General features: G+C 33.2%; 1 protein-coding gene across 2 annotated transcripts in view; it reads left to right on the forward strand.

Moving 5' to 3' along the window:
- LOC140783928 (SNARE-interacting protein KEULE-like) overlaps nt 1–13,099 on the forward strand; it is a 31,492-nt gene extending 18,393 nt beyond the window's left edge. Inside the window, exons 9-22 of one of the 2 annotated variants that reach the window (XM_073131071.1) lie at nt 1,791–1,985; nt 2,095–2,178; nt 2,262–2,360; nt 2,452–2,525; nt 3,283–3,379; nt 5,204–5,329; nt 5,412–5,507; nt 7,061–7,177; nt 7,271–7,348; nt 10,888–11,084; nt 11,708–11,798; nt 11,882–11,971; nt 12,698–12,785; nt 12,865–13,099. In XM_073131071.1, the coding sequence (XP_072987172.1) occupies nt 1,791–1,985; nt 2,095–2,178; nt 2,262–2,360; nt 2,452–2,525; nt 3,283–3,379; nt 5,204–5,329; nt 5,412–5,507; nt 7,061–7,177; nt 7,271–7,348; nt 10,888–11,084; nt 11,708–11,798; nt 11,882–11,971; nt 12,698–12,751 (1,398 nt within the window). In that variant the 3' untranslated portion in view covers nt 12,752–12,785; nt 12,865–13,099. Of the gene's footprint in view, nt 1–1,790; nt 1,986–2,094; nt 2,179–2,261; nt 2,361–2,451; nt 2,526–3,282; nt 3,380–5,203; nt 5,330–5,411; nt 5,508–7,060; nt 7,178–7,270; nt 7,349–10,887; nt 11,085–11,707; nt 11,799–11,881; nt 11,972–12,697 lie in introns of both variants that reach the window. The other variant, XM_073131070.1, reaches the window with a different exon arrangement.
- The last annotated feature ends 7,390 nt before the right edge of the window (nt 13,100–20,489 follow it).

Consider the following 20,489-nt stretch of genomic DNA (forward strand, 5'->3'; position numbering starts at 1 on the left):
ACATCTTGTTACTCTTTTCTGTTTTTTTATTTGATTTTTCTGTTCATGCTCATTAGGCTATTCTTTGTAGATTTTGATTCCTTTATCTCTTTTAGATTTTAAATTAATGCAGCCATTATTTAGTTGTAAATTCACACTCTTATGGTGTATTAATTTATATTGAAATAAGTTGTAAGGAGTGAATAGATTGCCATCACCTCTTGTTTCATCTTTGTTGGCCTAGGTTTATGTATCCGTGAATCTTTAAAATCTCCAATAATGGTGTAGTCTAAACAATTCCAGCTTTTCAGTTTTGAAATTAATTTAGTGGCACAAAATGTTATTGAGTTGGATTAGTCATCATTGGACAAAGCCTTCTAGAACTATTACATGCTGGCTAGAGTCACAGTGCCAATTAAAGTAGGGAAAGCTCCACAGAAGATTTGAAATAACTTTTATATTTGATCCCTAGAAAATGGTGCATGCTGCATAGTACTAATGAAGCATAGACACAAACACGGGACACGGATATGACATGATATGGATACGGCGACACGACAAATTTTGAAAAAATAAGACATCGACATGGCATAGGACACGGCGAAAGAAATAAATAAATAAAATAAAGAAAAAGTTTATCACACTATCTACCTATCACATTATTAGTTTATCACACTAATTAGAATTAATGTAAACAACAAAAATATAAATTTAAGTCCTACCAATATCAAAAGAAAAATAAAGGAGAAATGAAAGGCTTTAAAAGAGAGAGAGATGCATGTGACATCATTTTAAAAGAGAGCATGTCTGCTTGTAGGGAGGAGAGAGAGAGAATAAAGGGCTGCAATTAAGTAAACGCAAGAAAGGGAAATACACCTTTCGATCAGGTGCAGGGGCCGGTCCGGGTCAACTGACTCACTCATGGGCTATTTCACTTTGCCAAGGTCGAAAAAGGGCTTTTGACTCCATGAAGGAAGATAGGGGATATGATGCAAAGAAATGCTTGTAGGGAGAGAGAGAGAAAGAGGGAGAGAGAGAGAGATCTGCTTGCGAGGAGGAAGGGAGGGAGGGAGAGAGAGAGAGAAATGTCTGCTTGCGGGGAGGGAGGGAGGGAGGGAGGGAGGGAGAACTGACCCATTAACACCGATACTAGTCCTGCTCGTGTCCCTCCCGTGTCTAATATTTCTTTTATATTTTTTTAAGTAATGATACTTCTGATCATTGTTGGACACATCCCACGCGTGTCCGACGCGTGTCCATGTCCGACATGGACACCTCCCTGTAGGAGAGGTGTCCATGCTTCACAGCATAGTACCTTGCCAAAGAGAAATCAGGCAAGAGGAAATTGTGGTAAGATGTGTAAGGTTATTTGGGGTGGAGAGCTATGCTTTTGATATGGCAGTATAATATTATGCAATCTAGTCTTAACCATCCAAAAGTTTCTCTAGGCATGAATAAGAGTCTAGCCAAGGAGAAAGCCAAAAACTTCTTTTCTTTAAAAGTAACTTTGCCATATAGAATGGTTGTTGCCGTGTATCTACTTATGTAGGCAGAGGACCTTACTATTCAATGGCTCTCAAGCTATCAGTCTCTGTATAGACTTATGTATCTAGGCAGAGGAGCTTACTATTCAATGGTTCTCAAGCTATCAGTCTCTGTATAGACTTATCTTTTTAACTTTTTCCTCAAATTCATGTAAGAGTTAGGAAGGTTCCATCTTATACGTGTCCAGTCTTCAAGCATCTTGTTTGCGAGCAACTTCGTATATGGCTTAAATATGAAAATTTCATTGGCAAATTTGTAACTCTCAGGAATTTCCTTATGTACGTTACCGTGCTGCCAAGTCATCATTAGATGCTTCCACCATGACGACACTCCGTGATTTAGTCCCAACAAAGCTTGCGGCTGCAGTTTGGAACTGTCTTGCTAAGTACAGAACTACAATTCCTGATTTTCCTTCAACAGAGACTTGTGAGTTGCTCATTGTCGATCGGTCAATAGATCAGGTACGGATTTGAAGTTTCTGTGCTACTTGAGCACATTGCATTCTGTTGTGTGGTCCACAGGTCTTGTCTTCATTTGCTCTTCCACCTTATATGTTGTTGGATGTTGTAGATTGCTCCAGTCATTCATGAATGGACTTATGATGCCATGTGTCATGATTTGCTAAACATGGATGGTAACAAGTATGTACATGAGGTGAGCACATTCATTTTACGTGATTTGCTTGTGTTGAATATATATATATATTGAAGATTCTTACATATGATAGTTATTCCTAGGTTCCAAGCAAAACTGGTTCGTCAACTGAGAAAAAGGAGGTCCTTTTGGAGGACCATGATCCAGTATGGCTTGAGCTTCGTCATGCACATATAGCAGATGTAAGTTTGTCATGTTCTTAGTTTGTGAGATTTGCATCTCATGGTGGATGTTAAGTATGATGCTCTGACTTGATAATTAATTTGATTGCAGGCTAGTGAAAGGTTACATGATAAGATGACCAGTTTTATATCAAAAAATAAAGCAGCACAAATGCACCATGCAAGGTACCTGTTGATAAAAAGATGTCAACTTGTTCAAACCATATAAAATAGGGAAAGCAAACATGCAAACATATATTGCTTAAGTGCCATAGGCTTTCTATTAGTGAAGATGCTGGTTCTTTCCAATTTGTATGACAAGTTTATATTTGATTAGTTCTTTGGGTGCATAAGATGATTTTGATGCAAAAGATAAGCAGATTTTTAAGACTATCTTGAATTTGATGTCAACTCTCAAGAGTCTGTACAAAAGTTCAGGCAAGAGAGGGTCTTGCCTTATAACTTATAAGGGCCATTAACTGGTATGGTGGTGAATTACCATTCTGTTTGTTGTTTAAGCTCATGCAACTAAGGCCCAGTTCTCCAAATTTCCCTTAACATGGAGTCCAGGTGGCATATGATGTTTTCTTTAATAGATGTCTTTTTGTCATGGATTGAAGTATCGCACATTCCCGATTGTATTGGCAAAGCGGATCGACCGATATGGCCAATTCGATCGATCCTTGATCAGAATCGTCCAAAACCGGAGGCCAATACAGCCGATAGAACTGATACATATCATTCTTTCAAGCACGTGATCCCGAACTGAGATTTAGAACTTTGCTTTGTATATCAACTCTGAAACAGCAAAGCCTTAATAATCAATCTAACTAGTTCTATTTTTTTGACTTCTTTGCTTGCTATTTCTGAGGATGGTATTGTTTCTCCGGTTTCTTTTGCAAAATGGATTTACTCCTTTTCTTTTTCCTTGCTTTCCATGTAGAGATGGTGGTGAGCTCTCAACGAGGGACTTGCAGAAAATGGTTCAAGCTCTGCCACAGTACAGCGAACAAATTGACAAGCTTTCCCTACATGTAGAGGTTAGTAGTTTTCTGACTTACCTTTTCTAAGTTCTGAATTACAATCAATTTTTTGCAGATTGTTTTGCAATACTTATCATTGATAGCTATCTCTGAAAGCACTGACTATAAGAATTAAGAAGTGACTTTTCATCTTTTGATATTTTTAGATTGAGTGAGCCCTGGTTGTCATTACCTTTTTCTTGTTTTGGATCTTGGCAATTTCTTGTTTTTTGAAGTTAGATTCAGATAGCAGCCCATTGTGGTGAATGTTGCATTTTATCATCCCTATTAAGACTATTTGATTTCATCCTTCTGTAATTTTTCTTTGAGCGGTATTACTATTTCACTTATATATTTATGTCACAAAGACCCATATTAAATCAAACTAAGTCAGGTAATGTAGTGTTTCTCTTTTACATTTTTATTATTGTATGTTGAGTCGTATATGTGCCTCAGCTAGGAGCTGTAAATTGTATGTGTGACTGACATTGAGCATGCACTAAAGTGCATAAAGGTTCTTTAATGGATTTCAAATTATATGAGAGAAAATTACAACTAACACCCTACATTTTGACTATATTATAGATGAAGCACTCTCTTTTCACTATTTTTTAAGAGAGCCCTTTATCGCCACATCCCGCTGTTTGGTAGATAGATATAATCTAACTTAATTATCAGGTTAGTTTAACCATAGAACCAAACTGACCCTCCTAAACAACCTAGGCATAAACCAAAACACTGATTGCTTACAAAGAACTAAATCAAGCCTTCAAAATGCTAAAATCGCATCCAAACATTGAATCCCACAAAATCATCGAATCCAGAATTACTATTGTTTTAAGTTTAAAAGACATAAGAAGAAAGAGACAAGGTTAATTTAGGAAATATAAAATATCTTTGAAATGGATATAATTTTCACTTGCTATTCTATCTACTTAGGACCTTATTAAGTTAAACTTAACTCAGGGTGTGACTTGGTATTTTTTAACAAAGTAGAGGTTTAATTTGTAAAAAAATGAAGAGAGAGGGCTTTATTTGTAATATAATTGAAATGTAGGGTGGGGTGTTACATGTAATTTTTCAAATAATGAGTTTCTTTTATGCTTTGACTAGTCAGCTTGAAAATTCATCTTCCATCATAAGTTAACATGTTTGACATGCAGAGATGTTCTCTAGAATGGTACATGATATATAGAAGTGCTGACATTCTAATAAAATGGTCCTTCTAGACGAGTGAACAGATTAACCTTGGGTCCATATCCTTTTTCCGATTTTCTTTGGAGAGATTGAATCCACTCGACTAGACTGAGGCTCTCCTCTTGCCCTCTCCTTCGCTAACGCTCTCTTTCTTTTCTTTTGGAGCATCTGAATACATTAGAGTAAGAACATAACAAATAAGCATTATTTAGTCAGCATACTAATAATAAGGAAAAATCACAATTTTGTGAAAAAGCTGCTGAGTACTACGGTTCATAGACAGAGATTTTGGATAATCTCCATGAGTTGAACTTATCTTTGACGAGTAAATGATGCAAGAGTGCCTTGAATACCTTTGTCATCTCAATGCTGAATGTCAAGCAGGTTATCATTGTACATATCTGCTTTATAATGGTATAACTTCGTGTACCAATCTTGGTTGATGTGGAAAACATGTAATTTATAGCTTTTAGCAGGGAGTTGTAACATCCTTTGCAATTATACTAAGTTCTGTCATGATATAGAAGGAAACATAATGCTGACATAAAAGCTTGACCAACAGTTTTGGTAAACTTTGAAAGGTCCGCTACATTGAAGGGATATAATATACAAATAACATGGACCTTATCCATAATATTTCCGCAGATTGCAGGAAAAATTAATAGAGTGATCAGAGAACAGGGTCTTCGGGAAGTTGGACAACTAGAACAAGATCTTGTTTTCGGTGATGCCGGGACGAAGGATATAATTAATTATCTTAGGATAAATCAGGTATAAATGAATACTGATGTAGGACGCAATTTTTTTGGCCTCCTTTTAATAATGTAGTTTCATGTTTACTGACCTTGTGCAGGATGTCAGTCGTGAAAATAAATTGCGTTTATTGATGATATATGCAGCTATCTATCCCGAGAAGTTTGAAGGTGACAAAGGGTCAAAGCTGATGCAGGTAATGATGTGTTGTAGTGATTGCTTATCATTTTAGGATTGTTTTATGTGATTAACTGCCTATCTGACTCTTATTATTGGTTATCTCAGTTCTTCAGGCTGATATACTTGAGGTTCAATAATATTCCTGATCTATTAAGTATTTGTTGTTATGATAATTGTAGCCTTGACCTATGAATCATACTAGTGGACCTTGTTTGTTGTGATGGACTGACAGTAAAGCTCGCTACCGTTAATATTGGTTATGCAGTGTAATGGGATAAGTCTCTCTACATTTTCCCCTTGATGCCCCATTGGCTGGAAGCCTGGAACCCTTGACACCCTTCTCAGTGAATTAGCTGTAAGAAATTCATCTCATAAGGTAGTTGTGACATGCCAACCTATGTCTTGTGTGGAAATTGACTGAAAAATAATGAAGGCCCTTAAATTAATGAGGATGGGCTTTTGAATAGATCCTACTTGATTAATACGAATTCTTCTGTTGCTGCGACTGCTGTTGACCTTTTGAAATAGCCATGTTTCCCAATATGACAGTTATACCGAAAAGGTCTGTCTTATACTCTTATGTGACTATCTTGTTCCCCAAAGAAATTCAAAAGACAGCTACAAGCAAGCTATGCTTTGTAGTTTGAGATTTTCTACATACTATAATTCAGAAATAATCTATTCAAAGTAGTTGAGATGAAATATACTAAGACCAACAACTGCTGTCACTACTCACTAGGAGATATAGAACAAGAAATTACTATGTAACTGACAAGTTAGGAGCTGCAATTATTGAGAATAAGATGCAGGAGAACCATCTAATATTGCATCTACTATGTAATTCAGTAGAAGATAAAGGTTTCCAATAATTTAAACAATTGATGTATGAGTACGCATTCTTTTTATTATTTTAGTATATCTTAATTATAAGTAAGAGATGTAAAACTTTGTTGATATTGCTTTTTATGTTTTGCATCTTCAATAGTGTTACTATGTCTCGCCATTTTAAAAATTTGCCCCGACAGAGAATCTTAGCTCTGCCATTGAATATAGTGACTTAGTAATTAGTCGAGATCATGGTAATATTACTCAGGGAGCTCTTGACTATTTTGACTTACATTTCTGCTTCTCCTTATTTTGCTTTTCTTTTTCTAGTGACTGGATGCATTCTTCTCTTTCTTGCCTGTTATAGCATAGGAACTGGACTGATATAATGAAAAGTTCCTAGAATGGAAATCTTGTTGGCTATGTGGAACACTAGAGTCTGTCTTTTAGTTCTTGTATTTCTTTTTCTCCCCAACAGTTACTTGTTAGATGGTGGAGATGGAGAGGTTTGTTTACTACAAAAGATATCAATATGGATTCTATATCTTTTCTGTATACATATGATTCATTTTATTATGAAGTAACCTCTGATACTGGTAATGGCCTACTCCGCAGAGAAGAATATTTAAGTAGAATGAATTCTTAATATATGAAAGTTTGGCTGGAAAATTGTGAAAGTTAATCAATACAAAAGTATCAAATTTTCATCTTCCAGTGAAACTATATGTTGATTTTGTTTCACAGCTTGCAAGATTATCACCTGATGATATGAATGCTGTAAATAACATGCACTATTTAGGAGTGCCTGATACTAAAAAGGCATCAGGAGGTGGTTTCTCTCTTAAGTTTGATGTTCACAAGGTAAATAATTGATTTTTCAGTTGGCTTTTACAAGATTGCTCTTGAAAATTGTAACTCCTTGGCAACTTCTTTTATGCTCTTAATTGTCACCAGAAGAAGCACTCAGTTAGAAAAGAACGGAATGGCGAGGAAGTGACATGGCAACTATCACGATTTTATCCCATGATTGAGGTATGCTTGTTGAAGTTAAATCTAATGATTTCATGTTATGGCTAGATATCTCCAAACATCAGTTGCTTTTGCTCATCAAAATAGTTAAATGATCTTGGATGTTTATTTTCTTGATATTTCTCGCTATATTTGCTATATCTTGTTAGTTTGTTTACCTGAAAAATATTTCATGTAGCTCTGGTCTGTTTATTCTGTTGGTGAGCATTTGCATTTGTGCAAGATGGTAAGGCATTCTATTAGTTTTTTATTAACAACTTAAATTTAAGTTAAGTTTACGCTTAAATATGCATAAAATAGATAGAGTTGATTTTCTATGTTAATAGATGTGGTTATTTATTATTAACATAAAGTTTCCATTTCATTATATGTAACTAAAGGTTACTTTCCTCAAAAGTTCTTGTTGGCTCCAATTCCTACTAACCAACAAAATTATTTAGGAGGATAATGGATTCCTTCAAAGTGGTGTTTATTCTTTTGAGAATGGAGCTTTTCTCGAGGATTCTTGTGCCGATAACATAGGGCTAGCTGACCTTAGCTTGGCATGACATGTGCTGTTCAGAGTCAGTGTGCTGCTGTTACATTGAATGACCTTAATGCACCTGAAGCAATCTTTACATCTTTATAGGGCTATAATAGTTTTTAGGGGCTACATTAAAGTCTTAGCACTACATATTAGTGTAACATGTGTAATATATTATAGGAAGTGGTTGATCTACTTGAATCATACACCAAGTAGATTATGATTTCCCCAATTTTTATTAGATATTTTACTTGGGAAAAACATAAATCTTCCTTTGATGTCTAATATGTGCAGTGTAAATTATATACATCAAGCATCAAAACGAAAAGTGAGGTAAAAAAGGATGAAAGAGACACCAAATTGTCTCTTTAAACTGAGTCTGAGATATACTCAATACCTAGTGACAGGTAAAAATGAGTGGCCAACTGGCCATTAGGGAATATTGATATGACAGATAATTCATGCACGAAACTTTATTGATCCATCCTGACCAGCACAAGAATCCATGGCTTTTCTAATATCAGTTGTATTCTGTATCAAACAGTTAAGGATCAGCTAATGAGTAATGACGACACAATTACTTCAGACTGATTCTTCTGTTATGGTGAAGGTTTTTACATGAAAGTGTGCCCAAGTGAAAGCAGGGTCTAGCAAGAATGAGATGCAAAAGAACCTTACTCCTATTAATAGAGGGGTTGTTTCTTGGGCTGTTGATAAATGGTATTTCTTTTTTGGTTTGATTTCATAGAGACACCTATTTATTTTTTGCTGGCCTTTTATTGAATTGTGTTTTCTGTCACTCTTTATCCAGTCCAGACTAGGGTTGGGATAAGAATTTGGTGAATACTTTTATCACATATGACATCGGGACACCAAAGCAATTTTGCAAATGGATGAGTACATTGTTATAACATACTAGGCTCATATTTCTTTGGGCATTGTGCATACAGCAGACAAAAAATGAAGGTATTACGTGGACTGGAAGTAGAAAGTAGAAAACCCAACTAAAATGGAGAATAAATACTAATGTTTTCTCAAGCAGGAATTTTGACATCTTTATTGTTGAAAGGGATTAGTTTATCGACATGCTAACATTGTGATCTCATTCAATTTCTTCTTTTGTTACGTCATCTATTTTTTATGAGTTAAAAAGGAAAAAGAGCAGCTCAATCTTGAATGAAATCAAAAGAGTTGAACTATTGGAATTATTGAGATTTAGGGTTTTCTTCATTATATAGCATCTGTTTGTTTATTTAATATTTAATAATTTTATGTATGCACTAATTTTTTAAGAACTCCGGAGGCTTACTGCTGTATATATGGACAGTCATCGGATTCACTGGTTTTGGATATCAAAGAGAATTCTAGTAGTTATTAGACATGATTGTGGTGGGATTGAACTTCCCGACACGATGAGGAGGCAGTTTTAAGAATAGATATCATAGTTTTTTTATTATGAGAATGCAACAAAGTTATTTCCCAAGGAACACTTAATAGTGGATCAGTAGAGATTATATTAGGTTTAAGCATTGATTTTTTCGTCATATACTCATATTTGTGCTTTAGATATCAATGCAGTTCCTTTTGTCAAACTTGCTCCCTCGCTTAGTTTAGTAAATTTAAGTGATAATTACATCTACACCCTTTGAACTATTGTCCATTTTCACATCGACCCTCTCATTTATTTTTTATAGTATATTGACTCTCTGAATTATATAAAACCTCTGAAATGTTTATTATGTTAATTGTTCATTTAATTTTTCTGTTAAAATATATCACATGACGGTCACATGATTAATGTTAGACGTTCTAGGGATCATTTTACCCTTATTTTAGGGAGATAAGTTGAGGGTAAAATGATTATTTGACCTTTCCCGTTTACATTGTTAGAAGGTGACAGATATTAGATAGTTGAGACGGTCAAAAGTGTTATGAGAAATAAATAAGGTCTATGTGAAAATGACAATAGTTCAGGAGGTCTAGAATGTAAATAACCTTAGATTCTATATATGGGAGCTATGAAAGGTTCCTTCATGTTTGCAAGAGCTTAAAGTATTCTGGTGGATAGTTGCTACATATTGCACGTGCATGTTTCATGGTAAGAAACTTTCCAGATTTCCATTAGGAAGGAAGTCTGGCACCACATGATTGGCATGAGGTAAGTTGCCTATCGGTATGGTTTTGGTAATTTGACGAGCCAAATATTTGATCTGTGTCTGCATAAGCTTGTTGGTAAATATTAAGAAATAGTTGACTTTCCTATTTTGAACCATGTTGGAGGTTGACAATTTAGACAATTTTGTTGAAGGGTATACATTGTCGAAATTGTCTTTTCCAGCTGTTATTGCTCCATCTCCTCTTATTCAATTGGTCCAATTACATAAGACATTTAGAGAGCGAAGGGACCCATTTGGTTGGTGAATAAGCAACACATGTGGTCGATTAGTTAGATTATTACTCACATTTCCCCTTTTTGCTATTGAATACCAAAGTTTTCCTTATTGGGAAACTTGCGTATTGGAAAGAGAGGTGATGAGGGCTTCCTTTTGCTCGATTTACTTCAGATAATAGCAATATTGGGTCAGGTCTGTGCCTAAATAGAACACAAGGTCTGGGAATGATTTTATCAGATACCTATTAAACATTCTTGTGTTCTTGTGTAAGAGAAACATCTGAATTCTCAGAAACCCTCTTGATGGACTTGGGGTAACAAAGAATTACAGAGGATGGGGAAGATGGATGGTGGATAAGTCTTCAGGTTTGCATTTTGTGACAAAGCTGATTTTTGTGTTGGCATGAACGATGCTAGACAACTTAGATCACTCCACCTGGCAGATAACACCTTGGGTTGGGAATCTTGGGATACTTGTCATATTGGAAGAGAGGAAAGAATATCATTATAAAGTATTGATGCTAATTGTTGCATTTAGTTTGTGTTCTTGCACCAAACATAGATGTTCTATATTCTTTCTTGTTTTACAGGAGTATTTCCTAAAATGAATGATTCTTGTTTCTTTAGGAGTTGATTGAGAAACTGAACAAAGGTGAATTACCAAAGGATGAATTTCCTTGTATGAATGACCCCAGTCCTAGTTTTCATGGAACTCCACCGAGTGTATCTATTCGGACAAACCCTGCTCAGCATGCTCATTCAATGAGATCTAGGCGGCCCGCCACATGGGCCAGGCCTCGCAATTCTGATGATGGATATGCAAGGTTAGTAGCGCTTCATTCCAAATAACAATTTTAAGTATTGTACTTCAATATTTAGTAATACTGCTTGGACTTACCTTGTCATAGACTATTTGCAGTTGATCTGAGTATTGAAATTTAACCTAGGTTCAAATGGTTCAAAAGATGTGTCGGTTATTGATGCAACAGTCTGTATCCACATTTGCTTAGAAGATGTTATTATGTTGACCTCAATAAGAACATTCATACTTGTTCAGAAAAGAGGAAGTAATGAGCTGATTATTAGCCCTTTCATCTGGAAGTAAATAAGGCTATGATCAGGTACTAGTAACATTTCTTTAGATGGTGTAAATAAAAAATTTACCTGTACTTGGTTTTAGAGTTTCACAAAGCTAGTATTGTCTTCTTATTCTGTCATTATGTGGACACCTCTATCTTCCTCCTTGGGAGAGTACATTGAAATAATATGCCCAGCTGTATCATTACTCGAGGGTGCATATCTGTATTGAACACCTAAGACTATACATATGGAAATGGATGTTTTCTGATTATATCCAGTCCATTTTGAGGCCTCTTGTAAACTACCCATCACTCTTAAATTAGATAAATTGATGCTCTTCTCTTTACTTATTAGTGTGCATTTACAGTGACTCTATTCTGAGGCATGCATCTAGTGACTTCAAAAAATTGGGGCAGCGCATATTTATCTTCATCATTGGTGGAGCCACTCGCTCTGAGGTAGTACAATACTTGTAATCTGTTGGTTTCTATGCATTGTCATTGTTACTTACTGAAGCATCACCCTCTAATGTTCATCTCAGCTACGTGTGGTTCACAAGCTTACATCAAAGCTGAAGAGAGAAATTGTGCTTGGATCAACTAGCCTCGATGATCCTCCCCAGTTCATTACAGTAAGTCTAGCTCTATCTTTAAGTGGTTCTTGTTTTCCTCTTCCAGTTGAAGTGCTGTGATGTTTGAATTTTCTTTCTCAGTTGGCTAAAGCTTCTAATCGTTGATTCTCTTTATTCTAGTAATGCTCTTATTTCATGCTTGTTTTAAAATTTTTATCACATTTTAGCAACTATCAGATCTAACTTTTTCTTAAACCTCTTTCTCTTAATATTTATCTCATCTTAACAATCTGATTAGTATCAAGTTATTCTGCTTGACAAGTTGACTTATTACTCTGAGCTTCAGCATGATTTCCTATTTGAAGTAGCAATGTTGGTTTTCGCTACAATAATCTTTATATCATTACATTGTATGACTTTTTTCTTAGGCTAACTTATATTTTCACCTCTGAACTATGATGCATTGTTACACTAAATCCCACAGGCATAAAAGTGTACAATCTGCACTCTAAACTATATAAAACTTAAGACATGCTTTTATTTGTTAGTTTTCCATGAGAAATTTTTGACAGAACATGATACAAAGGAAATTAACTCCATAGGTGTTAGTTGTTGAAGTTTTAGAGAGTGAAAATGGCAAATTGTACACTTCAGGTTGTAATGTGATATAGGTCATGGTTCAGGGGGTTGAACGTGCAACCTAACTTTTTCTTAGTAAAGGAAATTAATATATTCCGGAACTTATGACACACAAAGAACCTAACGTCCAGCATTATTCAATTGCAGAAACTGAAGATGTTGTCAGCTCAAGATCTTTCATTGGATGACCTTCAGATTTAGCCAATAGAGCAACCTCGGTGTTTCACTGCTTGTGGTCTGTTGACTCCTGGTTGAATTTATATTTGTACTTATCCCTTTTCTCTCGCTTTATTTTTTAACTGTCTGATTCTTAGATGTGCCTCAATGAAAAATCAACTACAAATTCATTGTCATAAGTTGGGTTCGAGCTGCATCAGATTTACTGCTCAGGTAGATGTCAGTTTCGGCAAGCTTTGTAGACAGATACAAACTAGTGGTCCCATAACTTAAAAAGTGTATATATCTGCCGCATGACTGTAACTTGCAACTGTATCATGTCACACACAAATATGAAATGAGAGATGTGCTACTGAGGTAATTTGTTGAGCATGTCAAAAGTTTTCTTTCTGTGCTTCTGAACCCTTGGCCCCAGTTCACTTATTGTAGAATAAGGATGGAATAAGCATAAGTATTCTAATTTTTAATATTAGAAGAAGATGGCTAATATTTGTATAAGCTATTGTAATATTTAGTTCACTACTAGTATAAGGTGTAAAAATTATATTTGATGTGATATAAGGTTGGTATTAAAATAAAGTAACTAGTATAAGGTGTAAAAATTATATTTGATGTGATATAAGTTGGTATTAAAATAAAGTAATTGTATTGGGAATTGGTGATGTTTTAAACCTAATGACGAAAATACTCTTAACTATATGTTAAAAAATAGTAGTAAATAGCATTTTTTAGAAATAATTATTTTTTATTAAAATCGTGGATTCAAAATACTTTATATACCCATACTATGAATAAATAACTCTGTACTGTAGGGTAATGTAGAGTTATAAGTTCGCACTGCAGAAATAATTTTGCACTCTTTATATAGAATAACCATACACTAAATAAAGAGATATTGCAGAGTTATAAGCTCACACTAAAATAACAATGCATTAGAACATCTCCAAGAGAGGGCTCTAAATATAGAGCTAAGAGCTCGGTGCACTTCAATGCATCAGGCTCTATATTTATTAATTAATTATTATAATATATATATATATTTTTTAAATCACTTAATAAGTTATTTTAGTGTTATTATTTTTAATAAAAAAATATATGGTTAGAAAACTCTCATCTGTATATTTATATAAGACTTAATAATTTTAAATTATTATTTTTAAATTAAACGTATTGAAATTATATTACATGAAATAAAAATAAAAATTTTAAAATAACTTAAATAATTTAATATTAGACTCATTCTAAAGATCTCGACGAGACTTTTTCAATGGTACTATTTTTATTAAAAATTGATTAGTAAAACTAATTATATATTCAGTTTAACTAATTAGATTATTTAATAAAAGATATAGACATAATTTAAATTTTTGGATTAAATAGTATTGGAGCTGGGCTCCAAATTTGGAGCTCCACTGTCACCAAATTTGGAGCCCTATTTGAAGCTCGGTAGGAGCTCCACCGTGCTTCAAATTTAGAGTTTTTGAGCCCATTAGAGATGTTCTTAGAGGATATAAAGAGGAACTATGAGATAATACGGTATTATAATTCTGTACTCTATATAAAATAATCATACACTAGAATAAATGAATAGACACTGCAGATTAATACAAGGTTATAAGCTCGTACTAGTGGTCTAATGTGGGGATTATAAGTCTGTATTACGAGAAAAGTGCGGGTTTAATATTATTTATTTTTAATTTTGTAGAATTTGCTAGTTAAAAAAATCTCAACCTTAGGTAAGATGTTTAAAATTAAAAAAGAAGAAGAGATAGATGAGAGAAAAAAATAAGCCGGAGCTGAGATGATCGATATTCAACTGTAGCTGAGGTAATTTGTAATTAAATATTATTTAATCTAGGAGCAAGATAATAATTATTGATTATTATATTATTTTTTTTTTTTTAAGTTGTATGGAATAAGATGAGAGAGAATTATAAATTATTATAATAAAGGTAAAATATTGTTTTGTTATTATATCAAAGTAAAGAGACTTATTTTAGAATAAGCTTATTCTTATTCTATAACTGAACAGAGGCTTATTGTATGTTTATGTTCAAAATTTTCATGGATTTTGTTTAAGCTGTTCGGGAAAAGTGATCCTAGTTATATCTACTATTCATGAAATGCAAAATGCTTTATTTCGAGCAAATTCAATACAATCCCTACTTAATTTGCAAAATGGACTAGCTAATTGCAGAATCAAATGATCAAACAACCATCACCTCCAGTACACGGTACTTTACTGACTAAGTCTGTTTGTAGTGTATCTTCTCCTTGTCACACAAGCATGAAATCTGACCCATGCTCAATCTACGAAAACTTGATTGCGTCCATCCTTTTGGTCAATCTGGAAGCAGAGGAACCAGAAAGCCTTCAACGGTCAAACTGAGTACGGACGCTGCAATTGGCATGGGTTCATATCAAGGTAGGGCTGGGGCAGTCCCTAAGGGATGCGTTTAAACCATTGATAGCGACGGCTTGGAACCAGCATGGAGTGAGTTGGCGTTCATGGCGGAAGCCTGGGCCATGAGGATGGGTCTCAGGTTGGTGGAAGTGAACTGCAAGTTTATAGTGGAGATGGACTTTCTTGAGTTAGATAGAATCGTACAAGGGAGATGACGAGCCCATGGTGCATTAGGAACCAGACCGGTGAGTGTTTGGCCATCATTGGAAGAGTAGATGGTGTCATGGTCCTTCATGCTCTCAGAGAAGGTTACCGGGTTGCAGACTCTCTTCCTCATCTTTTAAAATAAATTCTCGACTCTTTCTCAATCTTTTTAAGTAAATCGTGTTTAGAGAAATCAGTTTATAAATTCACTCCATCAGCAATTTACTATTAATTTTGGGTCTTAAAAGAAGCTCATGTTCTGCCACGAAGAAGTTATACAATGTTAGTACAGTAATTGACCGATAAAGTGATTTTATCCAAACTCCATATAATCCAGTCTATCTATATTGTCGAGTTCCATATTAACTCAGCGAGTCATTTGGAATGTATCAAGACCCCAATTGATAAAAAAAAACAAAGCCAAAAATAGTTTGGGGAGTTGTGTCGTCTTTTTGCCTTGATCCTTCTCGGTCGTGGCAAATTCATTCTGAGACTGACTCTAGTGCAGACCGACAGGCTCACAGTATTGGTGGATGAGCGTCCTACCCAACTCAGGCTAGGCGACAACATGCAAAAGAATCCAACCCAAAAGCCTATATGTACCGCGACGACTGTACTCTTTAGCATATAAAACCGACTGACTCAGTTCCCTGCTGCTAAGTTGTCATTTTCTTAGCAGTATGACACTGTTGCCGTTTCAGAATTGAAGGAAGAAAAGGAAGTTGTTGATACCAAATATACTACCAATTGCATTGTGTGTGTATTTATGTGTAATATCTATCTTAAGGTTAAGAGCTAATTCTCTAATGAAGTAGAGCACAAGTGTTGGATGGAGCATCAACTAAATTAGATTCAAAGCACACTAATGAAAATTGTTACCTTGTTTTGCCTTTAAATACTCTTTTTTTTATATGCCCAACTTTCTTACAAGAAAAAAAGAAGTAGTAGAGTGTTTTATAAAAGACTTCTTATTATGTACTTTAGAATTCACGACGGAATCTTTTTGACTTTCCAAAAGTATTTGATCCTCACTTTGTAGATGGATTTTCTTTTTCAGTATTTACTATAGCTGTTGGAGGAAATTAAAAGTGGAGATTAATGAAATCAAATGGCTAGACACTTGTAACGGTCAAGCGAAGGTAAATCTATCTCTTGAACAAATTTGCCGTCCACTTGTTGCGATTGGAAATTTACGAAGGCAATTTGTTCTCGGGATACAAGACCGTCATGAATCAAGGTGTAACTCACAAAATTGAACATTGATCTGAACTAGAGTTAATTGTAACAAAGTAAGCACTTAGGTTTATGGAATATCCAAAACAATAGCACCATCTTCTATTAATAGAAAATGAAAGGACACTGACTAAAAGGTGCTAGTAGTTATATAACTAAAAAATAGTTATGGTAGTTATATAACTAAAAAGTAGTTAGATAACTAAAAAATAGTTATATAACTAAAAAGTAGTTATGGTAGTTAAATAACTAGAAAGTAGTTAGATAACTAAAAAGTAGTTATAATTATGAAAAGGTGTCTAATCAAAATATTTATTCACAAAATTATTTATTTTAAAATAACACTATAGAAATATTAATATTTCTAACAATCCCCCACTTATTTTAAAATAAATAATAATAACTTTGATTTCAAATATGCTTGCAATTACATAAAGATATTGATACATAAGTGAAAATACCGTATGGTTTGAATTTTTACGTAATGTAAAATTTTCAAAGTTGTATCCGAATATTAATAGACATAAAGTCCTTGAATTAACAAACTTTAAGACACAACCGGAGAATTCACACATATCTTTATCAGAATCTCAATGTTATTCCCAGCCGCGCATTAATGGCCATGCGATGATCCCAACTTCATGAGTGTGCTAGGAGTTGACCAAACTCCGACATAAGTGGCCTGACTTCACACTCACATTGGTAGAGTTCTTCTAGGTGCTCCCGTAGATTAAATACACCTATTATACGAACCCATTAAGAGTTTAACTCAACATCACATGTTCATTACAGAAACATAGCACTTACCAAATTTAAGATAAAAATATCATCCATAGACTTATTTTCTATACACTAAAGAAATAAGACGATAGTGCAAAATTATATAAATTTTAGGATCTAATAATCATATTAGTAAACATAGTAAAAAAATTATGCACATCACCTATGTAAAGTATTTTCGAAGAGTATACAGAACATAGATGGAAATTTTAGCTAAGGTACACATCAACTATGCAAATTATATACTCCACTTTTAACTATGGTACGTATTGAGATTCTTTAAAAATGTCATGTATCATCTATGTAATATGTATGTATTGTCTATGCAAATTGTACATTTCAATTTTAACTAAGGTACATATTGAGATTTCTAAAAAAATGTCACGCATCGTCTATGTAATATGTATGGATTGCTTATGCAAATTTTACGCTATAATTTTAACTAATGTACGCATTGAGATTTCTGAAAAAAAATATTATGCACTGCCTTTGTGTAATGTACGCATTACCTATGCAAATTGCATGTTCCAATTTTAATTAAGGTACACATTAAGATTTTCAAAAAAACATTACGCATCGTCTATGTAATATGTACGCTCCAATTTTAACTAAGGTATGCATCGAGATATCTAGAAAAACACTACGCATCGCTTACGTAATATATATGCATCACCTATGCAACTTGTACACTCTATTTTTAACTAATATATGCTCTTTGGTATCTAAAGAAGAAGCCTAAAAATGATATATTTATCTTAAATTTTATTTCCTTAACATTTGACCCTTATATATAACTATATATTTTATTATTTGAAAAAAAAATTCACTAGTTTACATAAGTGATGGACAAGATTTTTTCATCATTATAAATGCGCACATTACCTAATTTTGAAGCACACATTTTGTATAGGCAATGTGTATAATTTACATAGGTGATGCGTAAGACTTTTTTATTATTATCAATGCGTACATTGCCTAACTTTGAAATCTAAATTTTGTATAGAAGATGTGTAGAATTTACATAAGTGATGCATAAGATTTTTTTATTCATTTCAATCAAAGACACATTGCAAAATTAGAGTAGTGCAAAATATTTATATACTCATCTTATAGAAATTTAAAAAATGAGCATCTATTTAACAAAATAATGCACTCATCTTCTAGAAATTAAAAAATAACTAACAGAAAATCAAAATATAATGCACTCATCTTATAGAAATTAAAAAATAACTAACAAAAATTTAAAATATAATACACTCATTTTCTAGAAATTAATGCACTGAAATTGCACAAAATAGATTGGAGAAATTTTTATCAATTTTCTTAGCAACAAAAAATTAAAGAACAACACAATATCACTAAGTATATTAAACCATAAATCATCACTAACATAAAACAATAAATCATAATAATATAACAATACAACCTACCTATAATAATAATAAATCATCACTGAAATTTGCATCAATTAAAAAAAAAATACTATAATCATTATTGAGCATGTTACACTATAAATCATCACTAAAGTTATTAATAACATAAAATAATAAATCATAACAACCTAACTATAATAAAAAAATTATCACTGAGTATACCATAAATATTATAGTTATACCATAGATATTATAATTACATTATATTACACGATATAGTTTATAACTTATCGCTAGTGCCTCTTGTATGCACCAACCCATCATAAACAATCTCAATAGTTATCTTTACCTTAATCTTCATAATATCTCATTACTTAAAGTTACATTGTGAATGTTGCTGTAAGCAATCTTTATATTATAGGACAAATACGCTATAATCTTACCTAGCTATGTAAGTTGATATAACTAATTAGTTCATAATAATGAATAATAAGAACTTAGATAGAATAAGATAAAAAAACAAATAAAATACATACACTCATTGTTGTAGAATATTATAGTAAGAATTGTATTCTAATTGTCTTTTCTATCAACTGTACTTTGGTTGTATATCTCTTTTACTAATTAGAAGATGATCATTTATAATATGTGCCTCTACAAATAAATTTACTTACAAAATTTTAACAGCTTTAAATAATTTTATGTACTTAGGTTACTAAGTAAGTTACCATGTTATTGGCATCTTTTATATATTTATTACTAAGTACAGAAGTATTTAATAATTTTTATACAAATTTTGGATATGTTTGCACTCCAATTTTTGAATTGTCTCTATTTGACACATGTCATACTAGATTTCATTAGTCAATATGCTAATTGAGACATTGAGTTATTTGATAACATATGCTCTTGAAATGACTAATTTAAAAATGTATATTTAACCATTAAATATTTTAGAGAAGTATTTTGCTTAAAAAAATTTCAAGGCAAATGAAACTAAATTACATTTATCTAGTATATTTTCGAAAATTAGTTGCATATTGGGCTCCTAAATTGGCCAATTCCAATTATCATTTTTAGCCTCAATTACAAAAACAGTGTGATTCCTTACGATAGTTTTACTCATATTTATTTAGATCAGTGTAAATGTATGATGATGATGTAATGACTCTAAAGTTGTAAAGACAAATAAATAATACCAATCATAATGTAAATTATCTAAAATCACCGAAGGATATGTCTTGTGCTATTACCAAAGAGCCATAAGATCAAAGAAAAATGGTGGAAAATGGAGAAGAAGAGGAGAAGAAAATAAGATAACAAAAATTGAACATATGTTAGGGTTTGATGTGTAAGAGTGGAAGGACAATGTTAAAAAAGAAGAGAAAGAGAGGAAGGAGGAGAAGAGAAAGAAAGGATTAAGAGAACAAGAGGAAGAAGAGAGAGAGGAAGAAAAGGAAGAAGAGAAAGAAAGGATTAAGAGAAAGAGATGAAGAAAAGGAAGAAGAGAAAGAGAGGAAGAAGAGAAAGAATAGCTTGATGCTTGAGAGAGGAAATTAAGATTGATGATGATAAGAGGAGAAAAAAAAAACTAAAAAGAAAAAGAATGGGTTTTTTGTATTCTTGTTTTTTAAACTTCTATTTGTCCATATTTCTTGAAATAGTATTCTTGTTTTTTATTCCTATTCCCATAAGAATGAATACTATGATTCATATTTTGAATAGGCATAGATACATCTATAGGAACACATACAAGAAAAATGATAAT

This window comes from Typha latifolia, chromosome 3 (assembly GCF_019914945.1).
Source record: "Typha latifolia isolate L0001 chromosome 3, TyphaL0001v2, whole genome shotgun sequence".
Taxonomy (NCBI): Eukaryota; Viridiplantae; Streptophyta; class Magnoliopsida; order Poales; family Typhaceae; genus Typha; species Typha latifolia.